The sequence below is a fragment of the Xyrauchen texanus genome, chromosome 9 (assembly GCF_025860055.1).
Source record: "Xyrauchen texanus isolate HMW12.3.18 chromosome 9, RBS_HiC_50CHRs, whole genome shotgun sequence".
Classification (NCBI taxonomy): Eukaryota; Metazoa; Chordata; class Actinopteri; order Cypriniformes; family Catostomidae; genus Xyrauchen; species Xyrauchen texanus.
In genome coordinates, this window is record NC_068284.1 from 24,210,623 (window position 1) to 24,231,956 (window position 21,334).

The window sequence follows — 21,334 nt, forward strand, 5'->3', positions numbered from 1 at the left end:
TGTTATTGTTTTTCAGGTTTATATGTAAATATTTCTGTCTCCACTGTATGTGCCCACAAAATGCCTTGTTGTGTGAGTTCTCCATTCCTATTGGATATTTTTTGTGGGTTGATCTCATCGTCTTGGGATTTTGAATTGTGGCCAGAGAAAGAAAAAAAAACTGCATGTTTTGTATTTTATTGGCAGCAGAATGCAGAGCCCAGCTTTTGGCAGCTGGATATTTGTATGTATAGAAACATTCCACCAAATACCTGCAGCCATCTGAGCTGGAATTTTCAATGCTTGCCTCATTTCAAACACTTGCTCAGATGGACTTGTGGGTTATTTTTAAAAACCCTTAGCTCAAAATTCCCTTGACTCTTGTGTTTTGAGTGGGAATGAGAGTGAAATGGTCATCTTTGAGAGCTCCTTTTGCTTTCCCACTGATCCCAGGTGGTGTCTGTAGTAAAGATCAACCGATATCACATGATCCCAATTATTTAAATGCCAAGTGTTTAAAAACATATTTTCAGAACAGAATTATTTTTCTGCTGTTTAACAAAATAATAATGTAATTTCTAGGGATGCATTGAAAATTTTGGCCATCGAAATTGGAAAAAGTGCAATTTTCATTTTTCTTTCCAAAAAGTAAAAAGGCTGAAAATGTGAACAAACTCTTACTTTAAAATCTGTTAACAGAAACACCTAATTGGAGAGAAAAAACCTTGTTTATGTTGCACATTAAAGTCCACATCTCCAGAGGTGAGTGATTCATAATTTAAAGAAGCATAAAGACACTATCAAAGTCCATATGACTCCATTCAATATTTGTGAATCGCAAAGGATACATTTAATAATTCCATAGTCTGCATGCGCAGCGTGCTTAAGTGAATAAATGGTGCTCTGTTGACACTCATACAGGCTTAAAAACTACTGTTTTCAGTGTAGCTCAAATATTTTCCTGGAATGTTTTGCCAAAATAAAAGCAAGAGGGTTTTAAGTTGAGGAATTACATTGGAAATTTGAATTATTGCATAATTTAACTTTTATAATAATAATAATAATATTATTATTTTTAAATTACAGTAATAATTGAATTGACCGAGTAATGTGATATTCTATCACAAGTAAAATGAACACAAAAAGAGATCGACTGAAGAATCCATTCCACCTTACATTCTACATTAGGACTGGACGATGTTATCAGATATCGATGATGTCTTACAAAGATTCTGAACAGACATGATTGACAATATCGGTGGATCTCTGAAGTCACCAAATATATTAAACCATGACCAGGGTGTGAAACTAGCACCCACAAAATACGACGAGGCTGAATCCACTTCACAAGCTGCTCATCCAAATGTATTTCACGAGTGGGTAATTTTGCTCATTGTGACTCCAGGGGTGGTAATCAGCGTCAATACTCGCTGAGCTACACAGGCCCCATTGTCTTTAGTTCTTAATCTGTTGGCTATTAGTAATTTTCCATCTGGAGTTGCTGACCGATACTTGCGGGATGGCAAATGGGGCCATTGGAGATGGTAAATGTTTGGATTTGTGGAGGTGATTAAGATTTTTTTTATCACTTATTTGAATGCGTTTTTTCCGTTTAGTTTAAAGTGCAATTTGAATTTAGAAATGTCTAGTTTGTGTTTCAATAAATTAATAACATTTTTAAAGCAAAATCAATAAAGCAAAAAAAATCACCGACCTTCGGCAGGTGTAATCAGATATTGTGATTTTATATATTTTTTTAAAGGCAATTATCGCAAAATTCTTTTTTTACATATTGCCCAGCCCTAGTCTACATACAATGTGGGGGTACGTTAAAAATCGGTAATTTCCCCAAATGTGACTTGAGCTCTTTAACACATAACACTACTTTGTTCACATATTAATTAATGGCAAAAAATTGGAACAATCACAAAATACATTTGTAGCTTGGAGCTATGAAACATGACTCGTGTGGTGTAAAGGTGTAGCCACATTTACATTTCCACAGCAAAAATTCAGCGGGCAATATATAGTCATCTCAGTGGGAATAAGAATGATTGTAAATTTCACACATGGACTTCTGGTGGCAAAGAATTTCCCCTCATGGATTTTGTGTAGAGTTCAACTTTGGTGAACTTAGACAGGGGAATTCGCTGCATTGACCAATAAGAAGTTGCTTGGTTTGGCGGTGACCTCTATGTGGGCACACAGTTACACTGAATATTCACAATGGACAAGGATATCATTTTCTTTTTAACTTCACTCTCAAAGTGTATAAAGTACAGCATTAAAAAGAGGCTGCTTGGTTATTAGTTGGTCTTGCTGGTTTCACACATGCTCAAAATCTGCCCACGCCTCCTTCGCCCGCAGAATTTTGCTGTGCAAAGGTAAATGTGATTGTACACTTGGTGCTATTGTTGGATGCCATTTATTGGTAAACCCAAAAATTAAAGAACTAAAATGTTTATGTAGAATAATGTATTGGTCTTCCTCTAGTATGTAGGTTATCAGAGCCAGTTAGGTAGCACTGAGATCATTTTGAAATAAGGTTTTGTTTGATTCTGTAATAAGATCTAATCATTGCCTCATATCTTCATCATTGTCATAAATTATTTGGGTCTGTCTGAACTGGCAAATAGCATGTTGCATTGTGGCAGTTATTACATGTGAAATACACCTGCATCATGTTCCTTTAGTTTGTGCAGTAATGCTTCCAAACTGGCCAATTCCCTAACCTTAACCCTAGAGGAGTTTGTGCATCAAGGACTGGCCTTATACAATGTCAAGTGCCATAACTATTTCCTCTGTGTGAGCTGATAGGCTGCTCTTGAGTGACAGGCTGTTTGTCAGTGGCTTCCTGTGAGGCCGCTCTAATGTGCCATGCACCCAGCAGATTCTCCTGCTCTCGCGGCCACACTGTAATTACTTTGCATGCTTCACTGACTCTTTCCATTAACGGCAGCACACTCTCAGCATCCACTGAATTATTCCATCGATCCTCTTTTTGTTTTTGACTTCTTTTATTTAATTCCCTTCTGCTTAAATCTGAACTGTCAGAGCCAAGGCAGAATAAAGTTTTTATATGCAATGGGATAATTTAAAACCCATTATTTACGGGAAGTGGGGAATTATTTTTTTATGGTAACAGTTCAACCTTCCTTTTGAGATAATTGATGGTGATTTATAAGACTTTTTTTGTTGTCTGTACAGTATTTCAGCACCCCCCCTCCCCTCATCAACATGGGTTCACTCTACCAAAGTGTATAGAAACAAGATTCTTTCCATGCAACATCCCCCCCAATGGAGTAGTCAACCCGAAAAAAGTTAACCGTCCCTGTCACATGCACCAATACTTGCATCTGTCTACCACAGATGTTTTGCAAGAAATGCGAAGAATGCTAGCTACTCGCTAAATACAATTTCTATATACTACATGCAAATTTCACTTCATCAATAGCGGTTTACTTCCGCAAGAAAAGGCAAAGACACATTTACCTTTGCACATCAAAATTCCTTGGGCGAAGGTGTGGGTGGATGTGTAGCACCTTTGAAACCAGAAGTGCCAAACAGCCTCTTTTTAATGTGGCACTTTATACTTTGTGAGAGTGAAATTAAAAAGAAACTCGCCGCTAAAATTCTTTTGTGAAATATTCAGGGTAGCGGTGTACGAAGAACCACCCATATAGAGGTAACTGCCAAACCAAGCAACTTCTTTTTGGTCAATGCAGTGAATTTGTGTGGAAAAGTTAAAAAAAACGTATACTTCGAGAAATCTGCAAGGGGAAATGGGCTATTGCGCAGATTTGCATTTAAGATGACAGTATTTTGTCCACAGTATTTCACTGTGCGAAGGTAAATGTGACTGCGCACTAAAACCGAACTGCACTCAATATCAATTGTGAACCGTACTGTGGTCCACGTGAACCACACCCCAGACCACTTTTTTTAAATGGAAAACTGCTTTCACACCAACTTCTTGAACCATACTCTGATGTCAAACTGACTCATGTTCACACAAAAAGCTCAAGAGTGAAAGCACCCTCAAGGCATCTCAGTGGAGCATCGGCTTTTGTTTCACTTGTAATAGCATCCCAACTAAATTTAGCAGCCTGAGCCCCCATTATGTCATCATCACCTCCTGCTGACACTCTCTCACCATGGAGAGACTCTCTGCACTTTTTAGATAGTAATATTGAGGATTGGATGACCCCACTCAACATTCCATGACCCCTTCTCGCTCTCATTCCCTCCACTTTCTCTGGCTCTAAAGTATGTCTATTAATCCTGCATATTGTCCTGGCCAATCATGTCCCTGAGCTTCATTTTTCTGTGCCCTGTGCTGATGTGTGGTGGCAGAACAGTGTCTGGCTGCATGGCTTTCTGCAGTAGTGATTTGTGTTCAGAGATGTGCAGAGACAGGCTGAATGTGACCTCTTCACACTGTCAATCCTTAGTGATCATCATGTGGCTTGCAGGCCTGTGGCTTCCATCTACTCTGCTGCTCTTTACTCTCTCTTTTCTTTGTTTTTTTTTTAGGTACATTTTTTTATTGATCATTATAAATTGTTGTATTATAGCTATAATGTTACTCTATGACAGTTACTTAAAAAACAGTGGCATACAATGTAACTCTACTGATTTGTTTTTTAACCCATTCTTACTGATGCTTGCAAGACTATCACAATACATTCTTGCAATTTCAACAATGCCTCATCTATTTAATCCAGCTAGATAATGTTCCCTTGGTAAAATTTAAATCGGCACAACTTGCCACAACAATGTTCAGTTTATAAAAGAAAACAAACCTGTTGATGCTCATGGGCCTGACTTTACTTTGCTTAGATGAGTTCACATTTACTATATAGTGTGTTCAAATTGTTCATGATGTTGACAAATTATACATCTGTTAAGTAAAAAAAGAAAATCTCTAATTTTGCTCACCCTCATGTTTTTCCAGGCCCATGTAACTTTCGTCAGTGGAATACAATAGAACATGTAAGGAAGTATGTTAGTCACCATTCATTTTATATATTTTTCCATACATTGAAAGTGAATGGTGTCAGACTGTCATTTTGCCTAACATCTCCTTTTGTATTTCTTGAAAAAGTACTGTATGTCATGGGTGTGGAACAACTTAAGGGTGAGTAAATAATGGCAGAATTAACATTTTTGGTTTAAAGATCCTTTTCATTTTGCGAGATTTAAAAACAACACCGTACTCGCCATATAGGGCATTAGGCCATCCTGATGAGTATCTTTCACTGTCTCTCCTCCACCTCACTGTGAATCTGCATTTTGAACACATTGTATTCAGAACAGCCCATATTAGCAGTCACTAGTGTAATCGCACACATAGACACACATTTCCCACAGTTCTGCTAAATGTAGGTCACTGGGGGTGGATGTTGTGCTGGAATGAATCTCGCAGGATGAAGTGCTGTTTATGTGCCTCTGGTAATTCTACAAGTTAGAAATAATCAGAGATTTGAGGTTGTTCGAGAGTGCAAAATCATACATTATTTAAGAACAGTGTTTGGATTTCAAATTTTATCAGCAAATTTGTATAAACAGCATATAAACCTTGCTTGCTTTACACACCGATAACTGCAGCTTATGTTATTGCAGGCTTATTATACTTTACCAGACATAGTATAATTAGGAGACAGGCCATTTGTTGAAAAATTATTTTGCTGTTATTAAGGTGCAATATTTGTTCCCTGGAGTTGATTTTCAGGGGTGTTTTGTAACTTTAGAAGGCTTTTATTTTTTCTAACCTTAACTCAGTAGATTCAAATGTTGTTGTTTTTTTCAGTGTGGTAATGCATGCTAGTGTAAGTACTATGGTAAATACCAGATGATGCCTTTTGTCAGTGAGCAAGTTTACATGCACACCAATTCTCTGATTACTCCCAAAAATCAGCATAAACGGTGTTTACTTGAGATTTGAAATCGCTTTTCTCTTCCCTTTGACGTCAAATTGTGAAGAATCATGCGCTCAACACGTGCACACATTGGATGAGCTGGTGAGAACACCAGTAAATGTGTTTACATGCCACGCAAAATCGGTATAAAGGGCAAAAATCTACCCGTGTCGACCATTTTATTCTTACACCGTTTATTACCTTACACTGATAAAGGAACGCTCCCCTTTTCGTCTTACTCATCTGGCTAGTTTAGATTGTGTTTTCAGCTCAGGAGACAAGCAGCAGTTGGATCTGCAGCGGACTTTAATTTGATCGAGCGTATATGTGTCCCACTCTGGTCTAATCAGAACGATATGAATTTGAACAGACCAGCTCAGACAAATTCCCTCAAATTCCCCTACATAATTGACAGGAATCTGTTGTTGCAATATGCTTATTACTTAAAGAAGAGATGTTCTGAGAAAGCCATTTAATCTTACATGGAACAAGTTTGTAGAGTCCAAAAGACATGATTACAATCCATCGAGAATTTGCTTTAGTTATGAAACTACTTGTATCTTTTCCATTTAGGGCAAGTTGGGTTACCCAATGGCCATCTTGGTAATGTCCTAGGCAGTTATATTTTATAAAGGAGTACAGTCCTATCTCCAATCTTGTTGAATTGGAAAACTATCTGTAAAATTGTTGATCAAGATTGTATTTCAATAACATATGTTAAATCATCAATAAAATCTAAGGATACTGGAATAATAAAATAAATACATTTTAATAGAATAAAATTATTTTGCTCAAATCATGTTAAAAAACAATATTTTTCAGGCTGGTCCAGCTAATGCACATGTGAAAATGACTTAATGTCAACATTTAAACCGAGCAAGTCTATCAGTGTTTGTGAACTGCCTGAACTTAGTTTTGCTCTGATCATACTGTGCCAAATGGCTAGTAGGGCAGCATTCCATGAGCTCTGTTTATCTGAGAGAAAGAGGAGTGATCAGCAGTTCTGAACCTCCAATTGACTGCACTGCTTACTGTAATTGTTGCTAGGCTACTGTATGGGAGGCAACATGCATTTTAATGGCCCTCAGTGGGCTTTGTAATTGAATTGGTATGCAGAAAAGAGAGAGACCCAACAGGCCCTCTGTCTGATTATGGGCTGATTGCACACTGGAAGAAAAAAAAAAAACTGTGTCCAATTATTTGCCATGGCTCTCTCTTGGCCTTTCATAGGGATGATGCTCAAATCACAAGGAGTATTCTTTGGAGAGTGCACATTAAACTTATCCAGTCAACTCCAATGGACTTTTTTAAATTGATTGAGCTTGTTTGGTTGTATTGATTCCAGAGCAATTCTTTGAAACTGGAAAAACAAGAGTTTCTTTTTTTTATTCTATTCTGTGTCTTTTAATACCTACAAATAGATTGAATTATTATGAGGAGCTGCTGCTGTTTGAGTGTTTATTGATGTGGCCTTTTAAATGCAGCACAGCTTTTATTCGCCTTGTGCTTTTTCTGCTTAAAATTGTAATCAGTGTTTTTGTCTCTGACTCCTGAATAAAAAGACACAGCCTCTTTTATTCTTTAAAGTGACTCATTCAATTTACATGAAAGCAAATATACTGAAGAGGATTGTGGAAATAAAAGCCACACTGAGGACTTTCAAAGTTACAGTTTGCTACTTTAACCTTTCCATGGTTAAAACTTTTCTTTATAGTGGTGGGGATGTGCAGATGCTGGGAACGAAGTGTGCAAAGTTCTGCACGTAGCGACACAAATCGGGGCCAGATATTGATTAAAAAACTTAGGAATTGTTTGTTTAGGTTTGTTAACATAAGATGCATAAAAGTAGAAGCCAACAAAAACTGTAAGCATCCAGATATGGATTTTTGCTGTAATGTTTGGATGTGAAATGTGAAATCTAGACGTGGTCTAGATTCTAGACCACGTCTGGTCTAGAATCTAGCCTTGTGAAAAAAAATGAACAGATATGGGTAGAGCATATGCTTACGTTTTCTGAAAGGAAATACACTCTCCTGGCTCAGAATTGTAAATGGATAAAATAAAATAAAATCTTTACCCTCTTAATTCAGAGAGCATTATGTTTACCAAAAAAAGGTTAAATTTGCTGCAAACCACGTGCTCTCTTCTCAGCAGTACAATCTCTCTTTCTCTCTCTGTCATAAACCTGTTCCCTGTCATATGGTTTGCTCAGTAATGTTGTGAGTTTTGAAAATGGACAAACCACACTGTGGGATTAAACAGAGTCAAATCAGCTTGCTAAAGCTGCCAAATTGTTCTTTCTGCTTGACTGAATGTAAAAAGTGATGAAATCCACATCCAGTCAAAATAAACATATGCAATCATTTAGGTTCACTAGTTGTTTGCTTGCTCTAATAGCTCTTTTCCAAAACCCAGTGAGCTGCCATATTGACTACTGCCTACATAGCAACCCCACGTGCAGCACAGCACTCTGCACAGGATACTTGATACTTGGCCATTGATTTCAAAATAATTTGAAATTAGCTTGTTGCTAAGCTAACAGTGTGATACTCTTAAAAATGCCTTAAAAATACAAAACGCACACCAATATTGGGTATTAAATAAAAATTAGTTAAAGCTGAAACTCGCAAGTATACAAGTACGTGAACGGCAATGCTTCTGGCTATGCAAGCTTGATTTTGCATGCCATTGCATTCCAAAAGTCATGGAGGAGCAACAATTTGAAAAGGAAATTGATGTGCAAGAAAGTTGTCAATATATATTTTAGCAACTCACCTGAATAATGGCACATCCAATTTGATGGCACAAACTAGTGTTGTGTGTTGTGTCCGAGTCAAGTCCAAGTCTTAAACAATCGAGTCTGAGTCGAGTTGGAGTCATAACAAGCCGAATAGAGTCTGAATGAATCTGTTCATGAATCTGAATTCAAATTGTAACCGTAAACTCAACATAAATATTTATAATTATTTTAACTTTCACAACTAAAAAAAAAATAAATAAATTATTGTCAATATAAATGTAACAAAACACTTATGTTGCATTTTTATATATATATATATATATATATATATATATATATATATATATATATATATATATATATATATATACATACATACATACCATTTTGAAGTTTCAGCAGGATACTAATCATAATATATATTATGATTAGTATCCTGCTGAACAAACTTCAAAATGGTTTAAGAATGAAAGCATATACTTTAGGTGTATGAAGACAAAACTGTACTTCAACACTACTTATTCTGTTGACATTTCAGTTATTTGTTGCTTTTTCCTCTCCACTCAAATGTAGAATAAAGAAAGGGAAAGCAGTGTTAGTCATTAAAACCAGTGTTATTATTGTTTCAAATTTTTTTGTTTTTTATTTCTACTTAATTTTCAATTTGTCCTTTTCAATTTGGTCAAGTTTTATCTAAAATTATTCTTATCTAAAGAAATAATATATACTGCGATTTTTTCTTTTTTTTTTTTGATTACTGTCTGCCAACTAATTTGGGGAAATGAGTCAACAAAGTAGTAATTTTCGCACTAAGAAGTTACATCTCATGACTTCACTGCAAATGCTACATCTGAAAACACTGGTAAAACCATTATGAGGTATCCTAATGTATTTTGTATTAATCCAATAAGGTTTGGTGAGAAACAAACTGAAATCTGATGTATTAAGTGAAATTTTTCACCGACCATTGATCTCTTGTGTGCTTTCATGAGACAGATTGCACGAGAGCAAACCCTTTAATATGGTGTTGCTTTCTCTATGATTAATGACTGTTTGTGTAATACTTGTTCATGAGTCCCTGCTTTGTCCCTTTGAGTTCTTTCCAACAGTGACTATGATGATATAGACATCCAGCTATTGACACATAGGACAATTGATTGGCACATACACAACCATTACAAAAAGTGCAAACATTCATTGATGCTCAAGAAGGCAACACAAAAACCAAGGGGATGCAAACTTTTGAACAGGATGATTTGTGTAAATACAGTACATTTTGTGTAATGTAGCTTTTGAAGGACAGTACTTTAGTACTTTATAATTTTTACTGTTTGCAGCGTGAATCGCTTAAACAAAAAGTCTCTGGATGTAGTGTAACTTACCTCTTGAAGTCTCAATGTTTTTGGCTTGCTTTCCGCAGCCTATGTTTGGCACTTCAGTACCTCGCGAAGTGTTTCGCAGATCAGCTGCTCTGAACGGACAGATTGGAGCAGGCTGCTGTGCTTTGTGCTATTGCGAACACTGAATAAAGGTGCTTGGCTGTGAGCAGCCTTGGAAATACACTAAAATGATGCCTTATTTAGAGTGATAAGGCTTAGGAATTCAGCTTTATATTCCTGTTGTTGAGCAGTTCTTAGTATCTGTAACAGGTATTTTGTTGCATCTGTACTTATGGGTTTCGTTGTTCTGAGAGGTCAAAAGTTTGCATCAGTGTGATTTTGTTGGTGGCATGGATCCAAAGCTGGTCGAAAGAGTGCAGAGTCAATTTGGTCTTATCAGGGATGCTCACCTTCCACTGAGCCTCTGCAGCCATGCAATGAAGCCACTAGCAAATTGGTTTCAGTGGGAATAGAGTAAGGAGGGACGCACAGTTCTCACCTGCATCTCAAACAGTTCAGCTGTCTTATTAAACCCAGTTGTTTGCCTGTGACTTTGGGCGATCCCTGCCATCTCACCCCTGGAGCCCTTTGTCTGTAGTCCTCTCTCTAACCCAAACTCATTATGCAGCAGAATAAGACTGCAGCTGACTATGCTTGCACTATAGGAAAGTTAAAATCGACTGTCTCTGCAAGCTGCAAATCTGCCTGCATTCAGGTGTCTTATGCCTTGTTCTAACAAGGCATGACACAACAAAATTCCAACATCAAGCAATAGACCCTTTTCACAGACTGTGATGATATATTTAATGTAGCCTTTATAAATTATAGTGAGATATATCACTAATGTTTGTTTTGTATTATCTTGAAAATTATTTAATTCTAGTTTTACATAAAAGTACTGTGGAGGTACCATGGAACAGTCATGCTATTAGGCTGTAATAACATAGTACTTTGTTATACAGTGGCCCCAAATCATTGTGTTTATCTTATTTAATACATATTTATTTATATTGAGATATGGTATGAGAGAGCACAAACCTGTTCAAGCAAAACATTGCATGTGAAGGTTTCAAATAATAAAATAGATATATTGTTTAAAATGAAGTCTTTCTTTTTTGTCAAAATTTGTAAGTAACTAATGAGTACATGGATAATGTTACTCTGCTAGGACATGCGTGAAAGCCTGAGGAAAATTGACTTCATACTTAAATCACCTTCACACCAATTGATAAAGTAATTGGGGGAAAAAAGAAAAGTGAAGCTAGTTCTGAAAAAACTCATAATTTGCATAATTTGTTTTCTGATGCCACTTGGTTTGATATTTTGTATCTAATTCAGTGACATTCATATGTAAGTGTACCTTAATTGTCCAAATACATTTACGCATTTGGCAGACGCTTTTATCCAACGCGACTTACAGTGCACTTATTACAGGGACAATCCCCCCTGAGCAACCTGCAGTTAAGTGCCTTGCTCAAGGACACAATGTTGGTAGCTTTGGGGATCGAACCAGTGACCTTCTGATTAACAGTTATGTGCATTAGCCCACTACTTCACAACCACTCAAATACTTTGTGGGGTCTTCTGTATACATGGTACTGAATGAATGTACAGAATCTCACAAAGCGAGTGAACCCCTCACATTTTTGTAAATATTTGATTATATATTTTCATGTGACAACACTGAAGAAATGACACTTTGCTACAATGTGAAGTAGTGAGTGTACAGCTTGTATAACAGTGTAAATGTTCTGTCCCCTCAAAATAACTCAACACACAGCCATTAATGTCTAAACCGCTGGCAACAAAAGTGAGTAAACCCCTAAGTGAAAATGTCCAAATTGGGCCCAATTAGCCATTTTCCCTCCCCGGTGTCATGTGACTCGTTAGTGTTACAAAGTCTCAAGTGTGAATGGGGAGCAGGTGTGTTAAATTTGGTGTCATCTCCCTCAAACTGGTCACTGGAAGTTCAACATGGCACCTCATGGCAAAGAACTCTGAGGATCTGAAAAAAAGAATTGTTGCTCTACATAAAGATGGCCTAGGCTATAAGAAGATTGCCAAGACCCTGACACTGAGCTGCAGCACGGTGGCCAAGACCATACAAGACCCTGACACTGAGCTGCAGCACGGTGGCCAAGACCATACAGCGTTTTAACAGGATAGGTTCCACTCAGAACAGGCCTCGCCATGGTCAACCAAAGTTGTTGAGTGCACGTGCTCAGTGTCATATCCAGAGGTTGTAATTGGGAGATTGACGTATGAGTGCTGCCACCATTGCTGCAGAGGTTGAAGGGGTGGGAGGTTAGCCTGTCAGTGCTCAGACCATACGCCGCACACTGCATCAATTTGGTCAGCATGGCTGTCGTCCCAGAAGGAAGCCTCTTCTAAAGATGATGCACAAGAAAGCCCGCAAACAGTTTGCTGCAGACAAGCAGACTAAGGACTTGGATAACTGGAACCATGTCCTGTGGTCTGATGATACCAAGATAAACTTATTTGGTTCAGATGGTGTCAAGTGTGTGTGGCGGAAACCAGGTGAGGAGTACAAAGAGAAGTGTGTCTTGCCTACAGTCAAGCATGGTGGTGGGAGTGTCATGGTCTGGGGCTGCATGAGTGCTGCCGGCACTGGGGAGCTACAGTTCGTTGAGGGAACCATGAATGCCAACATGTACTGTGACCTACTGAAGCGGAGCATGATCCCCTCCCTTCAGAGACTGGGCCGCAGGGCAGCATTCCAGCATGATAACGACCCCAAACACACTTCCAAGACGGTCACTGCCTTGCTAAAGAAGCTGAGGGTGAAGGTCTGTGGGGCATCCTCAAGTGGAAGGCAGAGGAGCAAAAGGTCTCTAACATCCACCAGCTCCGTGATGTCATCATGGAGGAGTGGAAGAGGACTCCAGTGGCAACCTCTGAAGCTCTGGTGAACTCCATGCCCAAGAGGGTTAAAGCAGTGCGGGAAAATAATGGTGGCCACAAAAGATATTGACACTTTGGGCCCAATTTGGACATTTTCACTTAGGGGTGTACTCACTTTTGTTGCCAGTGGTTTAGACATTAATGGCTGTGTGTTGTGTTATTTTGAGGGGACAGCAAATTTACACTGTTATACAAGCTGTACACTCACTACTTCACATTGTAGCAAAGTGTCATTTCTTCAGTGTTGTCACATGAAAAGATATAATCAAATATGTACAAAAATGTGAGGGATGTACTCACTTTTGTGAGATACTGTATATACTGGTGTACGAATATACAGTCACTGAGCACTTTAGGAACACCTGTACACCTACCTATTCGTGCGATTTATCTAATCAGCCAATCGTGTGGCAGCATTGCAAGACTGCAGACTGGTTCAAACTGACAGAAAGGTTACAGTAACTCAGGTAAACACTCTGTACAATTGTAGTGAGTAGAATAACATCTCAGAATGCACAACACGTTGGACCTTTAGGTGGATGGGCTACAACGGCAGAATAACACATTCTTATATTAAAGTGCTCAATGAGTGTACATTTTACATGGTACTTCAACGTACTTCTAAGAATACCATGGATTTATGTTTTCACTGTGATACCATGTCCAAAAGAAAATGGCACCTTTTTTTTGTTTGTAAAGAGAATAAAGTGGTTTGCTGAAGTGTTCATTGTAGAGTTGCATCTTTAATTTAATTAATTGGAGGAAGCAGAGTCATGTGTTACACAGCATTAGAGAATGAGCGCTATTCATCTTCATAACCCTCTTTCGTTCTTGCTCTGTTTACTCTATCAGAGAGAGCCATTCTATTATTATTCCTGTTTGTGTGCTCATAAAGAAGCTCGAACCGCATGTTAGAGAGATGCCTTTGGCAGTCAGAGTGCTAGAAATTCACACAAGTATGTAGCATTCAGACGATATGTTTTTAAATCTAATAATCCTCATTCATACTGGCTGTTTCTGCAGATCTAGGTCACAAAGGCCAGTATAAACACAGAATGGAGGCAAGATAATGCAAGCACAGCTTTAAATTAGCTTCTGTGTGTTGACTGTATGAATCTAACATGCCGTACAATACAAAGCAATGCAGTACAGTGACTGCATTGTATAAGGTGGGAATATTGTGTATTGGGCAGTGGGAGGATTGGTTCTGCGAAGGTCAAGAGTTTGTAAGTGCCTTTTAAGTTGCAGATGGCAAGTTCTTGTGGTTCTAGCCAAAATCATTGTCTGAATACCTGCTGATGGTAAATTGGTCTCCACGTTCAATTTAGAAGAAAAGAGGATTGGATTTTTCTTTTGAATGACAGTCAAATCTATTCACTGAGCCTTTGAAAGGCAACGCTGTCTGGACCGTGTGTGTGTGTGTGTGTGTGTGTGTCTGTGTCTCTACAGTAGTGGAGGTTATTATGCTCATAAAGGAGCCTTGTAATGAATGGTAAGGGACTTTGAATGTTTGCTGCGAGTTTAATTCTTGTTCATTAATGGGGAGCCTCTGAGGTGGTCCTGTCATTTGCCTGACAATCTTTCTTTTGGCCTTCTGACAAATAACCAAGGACACCTGCATTATTTTGGCCAAATCCTGCTTGTCAGGGTATGCTTTACTACACAGACGATTCTGTTTTTTCCCCCCATCTGACATTTAACTGTCAAGATACCTTCATCTCTGATATCTTGTGCCTACCATTTGTGGCTGCTTTGCTGTCTCTATCCTTCTCTCTATCTGTCTGAAGGAAAGTGTGGATAGCATATTGCTGAGTGTCAAGGTAGGACAAGGTAGCTGAGGGAATACGTGAGGCAAGACTGGACAGAACAGAGTGTGGCAGGATGACATGCAAACCTGGCAAAGACTCTTTGCTACACTTACAAACAAATGTTATAATTTGATACAGAAAAGGTTACAGACTGTCTTAAGAATAATTTTAAGAACTGTTTAGTATCTAGTTCTTTACAAAATAATTTGCTGTTTCTTTATGACCCCAGAAACCCTATAACCTATAATGAAACATCAATAACTTTTTGTAACCTCCAAAAACCATATAGCCACCTAATGAACCGTATACAACTAAGTGCTTCTTTTCAAGAACCAGCTTATCAAATTGTATTTTTTGTTTGAGAATCCTAGCCAGCCTACTTTGGGGCAAAGCTACCCGTTTCTCCAACCAATGGCAAATAGGGGACGTGTTCATGAAACCTGCTTGTTAACAGTCTAGTGTTGTAACAACTAATCGATAAAATCATTAATAATCCAGAATAAAAATATGATTTTCATTATCGATTAGTCAGATATGTGTGCCGTGCATGGAGAAGCTCCATCAGTGACGTCACTTTACCGTGAAAAAAATCTGTTTGCATGATAAAACAATTTTGGAATATGGCAGAGATTAGTTGGTAGCATAATAGTCATAAATTTATATTTTTCAATAAAAAGTTAGTTTTTACTGAATACAGGAAATTTGTCAGTTTGAGAAATAATCTCTGATTAATCAAATATATATAAAAAATAAGTTATTATTTTTGCAGATCCGTTTGCTGCCTCTAGTGGTGCAGAAATTACACTTCACTTTTAAAGTATAGATGTAACGAAGACGCCGGGGCAGACGTGTTAAGACCCATGTGCAGCTTTATTAACAGTAAAAACAGTAAAACAAAGTAGTAAATAAAAGGGTAAACAAAAAGGCAAGAGTTCGGTACACAGGGAGACAGTCCAGAAAGGCAAACCAAGTTAGTCTTGGTTTATTATCTATTAGGCTGAGAGTTAATCCGTAAAACAGGCAATAATTCCAAATACTTACAAGCAGGCTGGTAAATCCAAATTAACAGGCAGGAGTCTAAACAGGTAAAGGGAATAAACACTCAGAAATGTTGACTGGCAAACAAGACTTTGCATTGAATGTGAGAGAACTGAGAACGTATGTAGACAGGGCTAATATGAGACAGGTGGGAGAGTAATCAAATAGAGAGGAGGATTATGGGAAATGTAGTTCCTGAGGAGTTAGTACTCAGGAGATGGTGACCCCTGGCGGCGTTCAGGAGAGATTGCAGGCACTGCAGGTGTAACAAAAGACCTTATGCATTTTTTTTTTTTTTTTTTTACTTTAATGACTTTAATACAGTTTCTTCAATGGGTCGTACAGTTGTTTAGAATTTTTGGATCATTCTGCTGACGAAACATTGAAAAATATCTTTCCAAGAAGTTTCAATAATCAAACTACAAAAAAAAAAAAACTACAAAAAAGTTGTGGAAAATTATAAGTTATCTAGAAGCTTTTTGATAGCTTTATACAGTTCATGTCATTGAACAGGACACTAAGTCCTTCCCACATAGCCTCATTTCATTCCCGTCAAAAATCAAAGATGGTGCATCTGTAAATAAGATCTGTTGTTTGTTTAACAACCATTAAAGATTTAGTATAATTTGCTTTTGTCGTTCTAATGTCGTATTCCAAACCAATTCTGCCCAATCATTCAGAGATTGTCCTCTGGTTTCCATTAGTCATGGTATTATTTGCAAATGCTGACTTGGGAGAGGGACTGACGTGTTAATGAGCATAGGGGGATGGGGAAATGCTGAGGTTGAAGATGTGCTGCATGTTCCTTTTTAAGGGAATTCAATGCTAGCTCTCCTCTGCATTTGCCATTCTCACAGTAAAGAACTCTTTGTCCACATTAAAAGCTGGTCATTAGTGCTCTGACACAACTTGGACTCCAGTGTTTTTAATTACTAACAAAAGATTTGTGTGACTCAGAAATGGGGACTGACTGCCTCTACTGTAAACCTTCATATGATTGTAATTTCATATGAATTGGGGGGGGGGAGGGTGGTGTCCCATGCTCACACCAATAATTTTCTGTGGGTGGTTTAATGATAATGAGCCATTGAGTTACTGTGTCAGATTTTCTATTGACCCTTTACAGAGTCTGAACGGAGTTCTCCCTTTATCGTAGTCATTAAGGTATAGCTGTACAAGTTTTTATTGTTCAAAGTGATTGTCATGAAACGACTGTTCAGTAGTTTAGGATTTGGAAAGTAACACCGGTCTATGAAAATTAATATCAGAGCAAAAACCAAGTCATTAGGTAAAAGGAATTCCCTGCAGAGCTCATAGACAGGATTGTGTCGAGGCACAGATCTGGCAAAGGTACAACATTTTTGGCTGTATTGAAGGTTTCCAAAATCTCAGTGGCCTCCATAATTATTACATGGAAGAATTTTGGAACAACCAGGACTCTTCCTAGAGCTGGCCACCCAGCCAAACTGAGTAATCGAGAGAAGGCGCTTGGTAAGAGAAGTGATCAAGAACCCGATGGTCACTCCGGTTGAGCTCCAGAGATCATGTGTGAAGATGGGAGAAACTTGCAACACTCCACTGATCTGGGCTTTTGGCAGACTGGCCAGACGGAAGGAGACTCGGACTGTGAGAAACAAGATTCTGTGGTCTGGTGAAGTGAAGATTTAACCGTTTAACCTCAATTCCATGCATCATGTCTGGAGGAAACCAGGCACCGCTCATCACCAAACCACCCCAACAGTGAAGCATGATGGTGGTAGCATCATGCTGTGGGAGTGTTTTTCATTTGCAGGGACTGCGGGACTGCTCAGGGTTGAAGGAAAGCCGAATGCAGAAAAATACAGAGATATCCTGTATGAAAACCTGACCCAGAGCGTTCAGGACCTCAGACTAGGCCGAAGGTTCACCTTCCAACAGGACAATGACACTTAAGCACACAACCAAGACAATGCAAGTGTGGCTTAGGGAAAACTGAGAATGTACTTGAGTGGCCCAGCTAGAGCCCAGACCGGAGCCCAATTGAACATCTCTAGAGAGACATAAAAATGGCTGTCCACCAACGGTTCCCATCCAACCCAACAGAGCTTGAGAGTTCTGCAGAGAAGAATTGCAGAAAATCCCCAAATCCAGGTATTCAAAGCTTGTCGCATCATACCCAAAAAGACGCAAGTAATCATGCTAAATTGCTAATTTAGTACTAGAAAATAACTTGCCATTATATCAAACACAGTTGAAAGCTGTTCATTAACTGAATCTCATCATTGACTTTGTTTTTGAGTTGCCACATTATGCAATAGACTGGCACATCTTAAGGTCAATATTAGGTGTAAAATGGCAAAAAAGAATCCGTCAGTCAATCATTGTTTTGAGGAATGAAGGGTATACAATTCTTGAGATTGCCAAAAAACTGAAGATTTCATACAAAGGTGTACACTACAGTCTTCAAAGACAAAGGATAATTGGCTCTAACAAGGATCGAAAGAGATGTGGAAGGCCCTGATATAACTAAACAAGAGGATAAGTACATCAAACTTCAGATCGATCGCATTCTTGTGCTAAAATAAGGATAGACAGCGCAACAAATACAGTTTAATAGAAAGTAGGTGTCTCGAGATGCTTTTTAAAGTTATTTTTAATTAGAAACCGCATCTAAAAACATTGCTCTTTCACGAGACGCTGAATAAACAAAGTGAAACAAAGACGTTCGTCTAGCGTGCGTTTACAAAGAAATACAAAAGGATGGTTGGAAAAACGTTCATTGTGAACAGCCACTTACAGTAGATGCCGGTCTTTGGCCATTGCGTCTTGCTCTCTTTTTTATAAGCATTTCTCAGATTAAGCAATGATTTTTTTTTTTAAACTGTTTGTCAGGAAAGGACTTCAACTTGGAAATGTGTGTCCATAGATCCTCACTTTCAATTCCATTATTTTGTGTTCCATCTGTTTGAACAGCCCCTGGACTGGGCTCATAGTTTGAGCCGCTGCACCATTGAGTTCAGCCGAATACCACTACTATCTGGGAATATTGCTACCCTACATACAACTGTTATGAATGAAAAACAATGTGGTATTTTGCTATTATTATGAAGCTTGAGTCGGAGGTAGCATACTGTTGCATCAGTGCAAGTTGTATATTGAAGTGTTTTCCTCCCTCATTTTACTTTTGAATTAACATTGAGAATATGGATAGACTAAAACTTCTTTTATTGTATGCTCAATAGTTGAAAATAGAATGCTTTTTTTTAAAATTTATTTATTTTTTTTAACTGCCAGAAATGTTCTTTGTAATAATATAACTGCATTCTATATGATTTATTATGCATTCCATGCACCCTCTTGTGGACTAAGGAAACAATGTCAATTAAAAAATCAGATGACTTTAAAATTCTAATTTAATTTAAATGTTTTAATTATTTAAGGTAAAAATATGAATTTAGTTTCTCTGTCCAATTGACAGCCCTAATAGAAAACTGACTTTTACCCATAATGTATGCTAAACATATTTATGCTCATTAAAGTATTGCGTCATTCCACTCTCGTCACCTGCAGTGAAATCAGTTGCGAGTCGAATCTCCCGTGTGCTGAGTGTGAGGAGCACTATTTGAATGACACGTGGAGTTCCTGCTTATGAAGAGTGTTCAAAATCGGCTCCATGTCAGTTAGGATGCTGCCTTAGAAGACAACTGCCTATGCATGTAAGAGACACCAAGGCAGCTCTCTATGTTTTGGAACAGACCTATAGGTACTGTGTATTGAAAATATGTGAATGCTTTTTAATTTTTTTTATATTTTTGGAGACCTATTCCAAAACATTGATTGACAAATAAGTGCTTAGATCGGTTAACACACTCGCATTATGATGAATAGATCGATAGTGTTTGTGACTGAAACTTTCTGTGTAAACTGCCTCAAACGAGCCCCAATCCACCTTGTCGCATATCTTGATTCTCTCACGTAATTAATGCGTGTTGCAGCAACATTAAGAATGTTTCGGCATTGACTGAAAGCCTATCCCTCTGTCAGCATCATGGGGATGCCAAACAGTCTTGAACAGTTTCACCCCAGTTTTGAAAATTTTCAAAACCCCTTAAAGGGGTCATGACATGCCTTTTATGTTATTTTAATGTTCCTTGAAATTCAGTTATCATATTAGTGAAGTTTTTTGCACAACAGTCATACATTTTTAATACACAATAATTTTCTATCCTTATTCTAAACTCTGTCAGAATTGCTTAGTTTTGGTGTTGCTTGTCCTTAAGACTTAACCGTAAAGGCCCACTGTTATGATTGGCTCTCTGCTCTTCACTGACCTGCTCATTCTACTTTCCATCTCACTGCTTATCGCTACTGGGCAGGCTTTGGAAGTGATTTAAGGTAAAGTAGGTGTTGTTGTGGAGGCGATCAGATGCAAATGTCTACCACAGTGTGACATCATAATGTGGAGGAAGTAGAGAACAAGTCATTTTGGCAACTCTGTTTCTACAAATGCTCTTTTTGCATTTTGAGGAGGTTTTGAGTCCTGAAACTTATAGTTTTTTATAGTACAATGACCTCTTATGTCAAAAGATCAAGAACAAAATGTATTCCTAATGTCAAGAGAAAAGGGCTAAACAAACATAGACAGTAAGTTTATTGCTTTGATTGACAGGAGTTTTGCGTATAGAGCTCAGAATAATATATGTCTAACATATTAATGTCACAAAAACATTATTGCCAATTATTGAAGGGTTGTAAAGTGTTTTCTCAGGCTGTATTTGTTAGGATTAGCTCATGATAACAACAGGTAATGCTAGTAGGCTTATTTTGACATTCAATACTTTGGCCTGTATTTCAAATTAACAAGCTACTCTACGAAGATAATAGAAGTGCTACACAGTCATAAAATTCATTTTAAATTGTGTGGTTTGTTGCTTGTTTATTTTAGTTATGAGTTTTTCATTTTTTATGTGCAGACTGTCTATTTCATGTCCTGAAAACAAAGTTCGCTTTAATATTACAAGTCATCACAACTTTACTGAACGCAACCTATGTTTGTTTCTCTGTAGGGCCGACATGTCAAAACGGGTCAACTTGCTGCAATCAAGTGTATGGATGTCACAGGGGTGAGTTTTAAAAAAATATTTTTTACTAAATAAATAAATACATACATAAATAACAGTCCCTGGTTATGGGATAGACAATGAAGTGACAAGTGTGTTTCTGTATAGTGTATTGTGAGCTTATACAGCATGTGTAATTTCTGTTAAGAAGACTGGAAATGTTCTTTTAGATTTAGAAAATTTAGATTTTTACTTTTTTTTTTTTTTTCGAATAGTTTTTTGGAGTTCTTTTAATGAATTCGTTAAAATGGTTCATAAAGCAATCTATTGATTCATTAGTGAATCGGTCTGAATGAAGCCTATTCTTAAAAAGCATTATTCAAAAATTGCGAATGACTGAAAAGGTAATACAGAAGTCAATTAATTTGTCAAAAGGTGTGGGAACCCTGTAGCCAATTTATTTTAGACATCATATGCTTTTGATGCTCAAATGCTCTCTAGGTAAGGAACT

The 21,334-nt window shown here is 37.8% G+C and overlaps 1 protein-coding gene across 1 annotated transcript in view; it reads left to right on the forward strand.

Annotated features, from left to right (window-relative positions):
- The window catches only part of LOC127648830 (TRAF2 and NCK-interacting protein kinase-like), a 156,332-nt gene that overhangs the window by 52,731 nt on the left and 82,267 nt on the right, over window positions 1–21,334 (forward strand). Inside the window, 1 exon segment of the mRNA XM_052133604.1 lies at window positions 20,830–20,886. Coding sequence (XP_051989564.1) covers window positions 20,830–20,886 — 57 coding nt within the window.